The sequence below is a fragment of the Galeopterus variegatus genome, unplaced genomic scaffold (genome assembly GCF_000696425.1).
Source record: "Galeopterus variegatus unplaced genomic scaffold, G_variegatus-3.0.2 Scaffold14099, whole genome shotgun sequence".
Classification (NCBI taxonomy): domain Eukaryota; kingdom Metazoa; phylum Chordata; class Mammalia; order Dermoptera; family Cynocephalidae; genus Galeopterus; species Galeopterus variegatus.
This window is the reverse complement of record NW_007740210.1, coordinates 13,108-21,781: the sequence shown is the minus strand read 5'-3', so window position 1 is coordinate 21,781 and position 8,674 is coordinate 13,108. Positions and strand designations below refer to the sequence as shown.

Here is an 8,674-nt window from a genome sequence, read left to right as displayed (position 1 = left end):
ATCTGCAGACATCATGTAACCAGTGCCCAGCTGGTTGGTGTTCCATGTAGGAAGGAGGTGATGCCTCCCTCTGTGGACTGTGAGCAGTTCAGCGGTGGCCAGTGAGGCGCCTCCAGCAGCAGCCAGCGCCTCTCCAGATGCAGCCTCTTGCTGCCGGAGCCCCAGCCCCACGCCTGCCGCGCTACTTCTGCTCAGAGGCCCCGAGGGCAAAGCCTGGCCGTGCTGATTTGGGCAATGACTGACCCCCAAGCTGAGGCACGGCCAAACCTGTCATCTGGATTAAGTGGTCTGTCCTGAGGTTTCTGGGCATGCAGGATGGTCACGAACCAGCCCACAGGAGCCTCTCTGTTGTCAGGTTTGTGGGGTAGGCAGAATGGCCCCAAAGATGCCCTAGTCCCCAGAATCTGTGAATATGTTGCATTACTTAGTGAAAAGGACACTGAAAATGTGACCAGGTTTGCAGATTTAAAACAGGGAGATTATCCTGGATCATCCAGATTAGATTAGCCCAATTTAATCAAATGAGCCTTTAAGCAGAGAACTTTCTGCGGCTGGAGGCAGGGGAGATGATGCAAAGCCAGTGGGGAGGGGAATGTCAGAGAGATTTGAAGCATGAGAAAGCCTTGCATGGCCTTAAAAATGAAGGGGTCACAAGCCAAAGATATGGCAGCCTCTAGAGGCTGAGAGTGACCCCAGCCATCTGCCAGTGAAGACACGGGGACCTCAATCCCACCACAGAATGGAAGCAAATCCTGCCAACCTAAATGAGCCTGCAAGCAAAGTCTCCCTGGATCCTGATAAGAAGCCAGACCAGCTGTCACCTGGATTTGGGACCTGTGAGACTCTAAGCAGAGAAGCCAGCCAGGCCTGCCGGATTCTCGCTACAGAACTGGGAGACAATCGACAGGTGTTGTTTTAAGCCTCTAATGTGTGGCAAATTGTGACGGCAGCAACAGAAAACCAGCACCTTAAGAGTTGAAACAGGGGCTTCAGATGCCTCCTGAACCTGAAGCCACACCTGACATCTGGGTCACATCCAGACTTCCAAACCGAGGTCCCTTCTGTCCTTTCACCTCACCCTCCCAGGAAGACCAGAAAGAAGGCAGAAGAAGAATCGCCACCTTGGTCCTTCCAAGGAGCAGCCTGAGGCAGAGGGGGCTGTGGTTTGCCTCCAGTGGTGAGTCTGGTCAGTGGGAGGACAGACTCACGATGCTCAGCCTAGGTATCTTCCAGAAACCACCACAGGAAGGAGGCGTGAAGTGTTAGCCTGTCTACTCACCTTTCTGTAGATGGCAAATATGGTCCCGATGGAGGCCAGGCAGTCAATGTTGGAAGATCCATCCAGTGGGTCAAAGCAGACCACGTATTTCCCCTGAATCACAGAAGGAAGAACCAGCAGATCAGCATGACTGCTCTCTCTCAGACGCATTGCGTCAGAGGAGATGCAGGGCCATGCACATCCTTATCAGGAAACACTCACACACGGGGGACAGCGTGCACCCACATATAGGACTGCTGCAGCCTAGGGCCAGCCCCACCCCACACAGATGCACTGATGCCCACCCAGCAGCTAGAGGCCCCAGCAACTCCTCCCTCCTGGGCCCACCAGGGCTCAGAGCCGCTGAGGGTGTGGGAGGAAGCTAGGTCTCGAATTGTCACCTGCAGGGAGAGGTGGGAAGTGGAAGCTGAACCCGGGCTGCTGCCCGAAGGTGCCCAGGGCAGCTCTGCTAGTGTCCACGGTCAGCCAGCTGTGGGCTTAGGGATATTTCTTTCTGGCCTCTCTGCAGACAGGTCTTTTCATCTTGGAGCATTTTTGCCAGAAGACTTCATCACAGAATGCCCTTGTCAGGACCTCTGTGTCTGTCTTACTAAGATGGTTGGTATGGAAAAGTATACTAGGAAAATAAAAACACTCTTCTGAGTTTGCTGCATCCAACCCTCCTTTCTGATGTGAAGACCAGAAGATAAAGTGGGCAGGGTGTTGAGAGACCTTTGTCCCCCACCCCCACCCACTCCGCTGTCATGGGCAATTCCAGCCAACCTTCCATGGAAGGAAATCCCAGACACTTTTCACAGATCTCCCATGTGCAAGGTGCTGAGAGAGCCCTTGGTGATGGGCTAGAGTCACCTGACCAGTGAAACAGGGGCAATGAAGCATCAAGTGATGGGGAATGGTTTCCACCTCCACTCACGCTGGCTGCCCTGACTTTCCATGAGTAGTGCCCTAGCTTCATTTGAACTTTGTTTCTTTTTCTTTCCTTGCTCCGCCAGAGGGAGGGGGGAAAGTGGGATAATCCCTAAACGGGAATTCCTCAACCCCTCTATGAATAACCCAACTTGGCCCATGAGTGCATTTATCCAAACAGGTATTTGCTGAGCATCTAGCTAGTGCTGGAAACTGTGCAGGGTGCCGGTGTTTCATGGAGAGGAGCAGCAGCAAGGCCGATGTCATGAAGCTGACGTTCTGGTGGACGAAGCAGACACAGGCAAACACAAAAACAGGTTGTGGTACATGCTCTAAAGAGAAACCAAACAGGTGGGGGGCAGGAGAGTGGGAGGGAGGAATGTTCGATGAGAGGCCTGACTGGAATGAAGGAGCAAAGACACCTGGAGCCCGAGGGAGAATTGCAGACAGAGACATCAGCGGGAGCTCTCGGCATGGGGAGCAGACGTGGAGCAGCTTCATGAGCGAGCATGAGTGGGCCGGCCAGTTAGTCAGATGGTTAGAGCACAGTGTTGTAACACCAAGGTCAAGGGTTCAGATTCCCATACAGGCCAACTGCCCCCCCAAAAAACCCAAAAAACTAGCATGAGGATCTGTGTAGCTCAAGCCAACTATGGAAGACAGTGATAGGTTAAACTGGAGAGACAAACAAGGGTTCTCCCCACTGAAATTGAAAGTTGAACGTAGCAGGTATGATTTAGCTTAAATACATGTAACAAGTGTGAAAGTGCCTTGTACCGCACTTGGCACACAGTAGGTGCTTAATCAATTAGGCTTTATTTTATCTTTCCTGTCCTTCCAGCTAATCATAAAGAAACAGCTCCTCATCACCAATGCCCAGTGTATAAAACAAGGGCTGGGAGTCGCAGCATCTGTTTTACATTACAACATTACAGCTGAACGTTGCTTGGATTTTTTTGGCCACCAGCAAACCACTCTCTCTAATAAACTGTTTGTGAACCCACAGTGAATATAGACCCTTCCCAGACACACCAGCACTTACAAGAAAACAAATGTTAAGAAAACAAAGGGAAATCCCAAAACTTAAAAAAAAAGCAACCAGCTTCTTCCCAGCTAACTCGCACCATCTCCTGGTGACAAGTGACACTGCAGCCCACCCCGGAACGCACCCTCCTGTCCTTGGAGGTGATGATCGCTTCCTTATTCTCTTCAGAGACCAGGATGCAGGTGCTGTAGGAGGACTGCAGCATGTTGATCACCAGGGAATTGGACAACACATCCAGTTTCTTCACCTCATCTCCCGTCACATTCATGCTCCCCGCTATTCCATACCTGAGAAGAAAAAAGGCTCAGTGAAGTCACTAGGGGAGTCCTAACTCCAGCAAAGAACACGATGCGAAAACACCAACAGTGCATCCTCCTTTCTCTGAAGTCTCCAAATTATAAATAGAGGAGGAGAAGATTATGTCTCACGGCAGTGATCTGCAGCCTTGCTTCCTTTCCTCTTCGGGGATATTGTCATTTTTCTTTAGTCTCCCAGTTAGATTAACCAGAATTCGATCTTAACTAAAATACAAGCCCACGCTCAGCACCAGGAGGCAGGGAGAAGGGGAAAGCTCATAAAATCAGACATCACCATCACGAAGGACGCCAAACAGTGACGCCCGTGGCCTCCTGCACTGGAGGTGCATGTCTTTGTTGGTGATCCTCAAATAGCTTCCCGATGAGCCCCGCTCTGTCTCACCTCCACTCACCGCACCCGGCCTGCCAGTGTGCTCTGCCCACCCTTAGCTCTGTCCAGCTCACCCTGCTGAGCCCCTCTGGGAAGCTCCCCGCAGGTTCACACCACACACCGGGCACACCTAGCGCTCACGATCTTCATGGGCCTCCTCCCTGCTGGGCTGTCTGCTTGCTGAGGCTGGAGTGGTGCCTCACTGTCTCCGTTTCCACAGTGTCAGATGCACACTAGATGCTCAGCGTGTGCTCACTGAGTTATGAAGAAAGCGTGGCAAGAAGGTCACTACCCTTCCTCTCCTCATTTTAATACCATTTATTTGTTGAAGGAGTCGTCAGGTGGTTCTGCAGGTAGTCTGTGACAAAGTCATTTCCCACCCTCCTCCCTGATCCACACCCATCATTTGTGCCTGGTTTGAGTGACATGATGAGCTGCCAGCTGCCTTGGAAATCAGTCCTGGCAGCCTGGCCTCAAGGACTGTGCCTCCTGGTTCAAGTCAAAGACAAGCAAACCAGCAACAGCAACAACACAACTGGGTTATTTTGCATCAGAGGTGACCACAGTCCCAATCCTTTTGTTTAATATGGAGTCTTGGTGCAGCTCCTGCTGGAGAATGAAGAGCTAGCATGTCTAACTTAAGGGATATTAAAACAAAAAAAAAAAAACAAAAAAAAAAAAAAAAAAAAAAGATCTTAAAAAAAAACAAACTCACGCTCAGCACCAGGAGGCAGGGAGAAGGGGAAAGTTCATAAAATCAGACATCACCGTCACGAAGGACGCCAAACAGTGACGCCCGTGGCTTCCTGCACTGGAGGTGCATGTCTTTGTTGGTGATCCTCAAATAGCTTCCCGATGAGCCCCGCTCTGTCTCACCTCCACTCACCGCACCCGGCCTGCCAGTGTGCTCTGCCCACCCTTAGCTCTGTCCAGCTCACCCTGCTGAGCCCCTCTGGGAAGCTCCCCGCAGGTTCACACCACACACCGGGCACACCTAGCGCTCACGATCTTCATGGGCCTCCTCCCTGCTGGGCTGTCTGCTTGCTGAGGCTGGAGTGGTGCCTCACTGTCTCCGTTTCCACAGTGTCAGATGCACACTAGATGCTCAGCGTGTGCTCACTGAGTTATGAAGAAAGCGTGGCAAGAAGGTCACTACCCTTCCTCTCCTCATTTTAATACCATTTATTTGTTGAAGGAGTCGTCAGGTGGTTCTGCAGGTAGTCTGTGACAAAGTCATTTCCCACCCTCCTCCCTGCTCCACACCCATCATTTGTGCCTGGTTTGAGTGACATGATGAGCTGCCAGCTGCCTTGGAAATCAGTCCTGGCAGCCTGGCCTCAAGGACTGTGCCTCCTGGTTCAAGTCAAAGACAAGCAAACCAGCAACAGCAACAACACAACTGGGTTATTTTGCATCAGAGGTGACCACAGTCCCAATCCTTTTGTTTAATATGGAGTCTTGGTGCAGCTCCTGCTGGAGAATGAAGAGCTAGCATGTCTAAGGCCTGTGGTGGGCAGAGCTGAGACACAGGCTCTGTCCTGTGCTTTGCAAACTTGCCCACAACCAACACCATCCTGCCAGCCCTCCCACCCCCACCCCTCAACCTGCCCTCTGCACCCTCTCCCAGGTGCTGGGCAATACCCCTCCTTCCAGAAAGAATGGAAACTCACTCACAATGAGAGGTCATTTCCTGACAACTGCTTCAGGTTAGATCATGTGTGAAAAAATGCTTTCTAACCCATAAAGCAATATATTCTAGCATTTTAACTAGCACTAAAGCTTATTGACAGTTTCTAAATGGAATGTTCTACCATTTGGACATTAGAAAGCCATGGAGAGGCTATGGTGGTGGCAGGCACTGAAGTGTTCCCTTCTTCCTACACTAAGAAGAGGAGGAAAAAAAGAAAAACATGAGAATCTCTGATAACTTTTAAATGGCATTTATCAAGTCTGTGCCAAGAATGTCTTCCCAAAAAGGAAACAAAGGAATGAGGGGCTTGAGGTCCCTACGTGGGACAGTGGCAGGAATAGGTGACAGTGCCAGTCTCATGAGCAGAAGCATGGCTGCTGCAGGACAGGGGCGACTTTCACTGAGTCCAGGGTCTTTCTAAAATAATTTTATTAGAAAGAAAGAATTTCCAACGAATGGGCTTCTCCCACTTTGGGCATCTGTTACAGAGGGACCAGGGGAAGAATGCCATCTGAATGGCAATGTCCAGGCGCAGGACCCCTGCCTCAGCTGTCAATCCACCCAGGAAAAGAGGAAGCCCGATGCCTGCTTCCAGGGGCTGCGCCTGCCACCTAGTGGTCAGTTGGCACAGGAGCCAGCTGGCAGATTTCCCCTGCTCTGGGCTGGGAACCCTGTTAATAAGGAGCATATACTGGGCATTTATTATGGGGCTGGCACTGTCAAAATTGTCACCACACGGGCTTATTAACCCTTTCAACAACACTACAATTAGGGGCATTAGTATCCTCTTCATTTTACAAACGAAGAAAGTGAGGTCCTAACACGGAAAAATCACTGCCCATGATCAGACAGTAGGAAAAGCCAAAGATGTGCCCCTTAATTATCCAGTTCCTATGCCCGCTTCATTCCGACATGCAGCTGCCACAAAGTCAGAGTTTTGCCCCAGATAAGTAAGAATCCTACCACGGCAGCTGCTGCTGAGCCGAGAGCCCTGCCCAGAGAAGGAGCCCCATTAATGTGGGTGAATGGTCCCAAGATGTGGCTCAGGAAATGGCGCCAAGTACATCAGGGCCCATACACAGGGAGAGACAAGGTCACTATTCAGTGTCATTCAGCAGGGCCCATCTCCCACAGGAGCAGGATGGGGCACAGGGCTGCACCTCACATTCAGGAAGGCCTTTAAAGGCAGAGCTTGGCCACTGTTGCCAAGTGAGGTAATAACACAGTGCTAGCAACCCACAGACAGGAAGGAAGCCAAGCACGGTACATCTCCAGCTTGGGTCCCATTACTGAATCACAAAACCTTATACAAGTAAAGTCCATAATGATCTTATGATAACTACGTCTAGCATAAAATGCTATCACTTTTTTGTATTAAAACCACTGAATTGTTAAGGATAAATATTTTAAATTATTGGACTTTGTTAGTTCTTTATTTTGGGTCCCTCTGCTCCCAGAATATGGGTCTCTTCAGCTTCTGAGTGGACTGCCACTGCAATTGCTACAAAGTTTGTTCTTTTTGTCACAGAGTTAAGAGGGACCCGTGGCTGTGAGCATCAGCAGTCACAGTGTGAACATGGCCTCATTCTGTGCCTGGATAAAGCACCAAGGGCGACCAGTGGAAGAGGTTCTGCACCCCCTCCCGACCCCTCCCAGCCTCCTGCACACCAAGTGGAGACAAAGAGAAAGAGCGAGTCACGGAGAAGAAATAAGAAATGTTGCCAGCAAGATTCCTTTAAGTGGTGAGAGCGATAGATGTAGGATGGGCCCTGTGAAGTTTTCTACTTTGTGAATTATTTCCAGATTCTAACACATTGGCAAAGGTCATAACAATAAAATGCTCACTCTGCAGAGGACATAAGAGATGTTTCAAGTCTCCCCTCCGCTGCTCCGTGCCAGTGAGAATCACTCTTGCACGTACAAGTCATGAGAACTCAATCTACGTTAGGTGCGATAAGCCATTGCACTTATCATTCTAATAAATGGTAACTGGAAAAATTATATATTTTTTTTCCATAGCGTGTCTCGAAGTCTTTTTTTCCTTTCTTGATGCAGGTTAAAGGCCCCTTTATAGAAGAACCATGATAGAAACTTGGAATGCAACTTCCTTCTGGGAAGGAAGCTCTGGACCCAGTTCCCTGCCCAAGCTCCTGCAGCTCCCCAGGACTCACAGGTTGGCCAGGCCTGCCTTGCGCACGGCCGAGGAGATGGCTTTGATGGCCGTGAGCATGGAGTTCAGCAGCTGCGTGAGCTCCCCAGTCCCTTTGGCCTGGCGCCCTTTTTCCATGACGTAGTGGGTCAGGGTGAGCATGTCCGTTTTGAAGGGGCTTCTGTCTGACATTGTGGCTGGTAATGCTTCAAATCCTCCTTTTCACCCTGCAGGAACTTTGTTTCTCTCCAAAGGCTGCAGCTCCACAGTGAGGAAGCTGATAAGCAACCTGTGCTGGACCTGGAGCTTTAAGGAAAAAGGCCCCAGCCCACGTGACTGCAACAACTGGCCGAGCATTCACGGAAATCCCTTTGGCCTCGAGGCTGGTGGCAGCAGCCAAAGCGCCCCGAGCAAGCTCTAAATAGAAGTGGGCGGAGCCTGCTTCCTCTCCGTGGGCTCCCCAATCTAACCCCTTAGGAACAGGTGGGAGGTGAAAATTCCAGCTGATGATAAAAAATGACCCATAAAACTGTCCTATTCAAGGACATCTATCCGCGGCAGGACCAACTCTCCCGCGGTTACAGGTGGCAGATGACAAATATCTTATCTGGGGCATAGGTCACAGTACAGTAATGGTGATCATGGAGTCTCCTTAGCCAGAGTTCTTTCAAATGAGTTTGAAAAAAATGCTTTTTATTTCCAGAAAGTGTGTATGACTGGTAGATATCCATAGCAAATATCCAAATCTGGAAGAAAACAATTATATTCCTCTTATAAGACCTGGTGCCAGTGTTAGTTTATCAAGTTCTCTGGATTTATACTTTTATAACAACAATAATACTTGCTTATTAAAAAGGAAACACTGAGGAAGTGTATAAAGAAAACACTGAAGTCTGCCCCACTGGCCCATCCCCCCAT

At 50.0% G+C, this 8,674-nt stretch overlaps 1 protein-coding gene across 1 annotated transcript; it reads right to left on the bottom strand.

The window, feature by feature from the left end:
• Positions 1-1,118: 1,118 nt before the first annotated feature.
• LOC103581846 (fructose-1,6-bisphosphatase isozyme 2-like) lies at positions 1,119-8,061 on the bottom strand. Its single transcript, XM_008563584.1, has 3 exons — positions 7,779-8,061; positions 3,355-3,517; positions 1,119-1,372 (listed from the first exon to the last, which is right to left on the bottom strand). The coding sequence occupies exons 1-3, from the start codon at positions 7,946-7,948 to the stop codon at positions 1,214-1,216; spliced, it is 492 nt and encodes a 163-aa protein (XP_008561806.1). The 5' UTR covers positions 7,949-8,061; the 3' UTR covers positions 1,119-1,213.
• Positions 8,062-8,674: the final 613 nt, after the last annotated feature.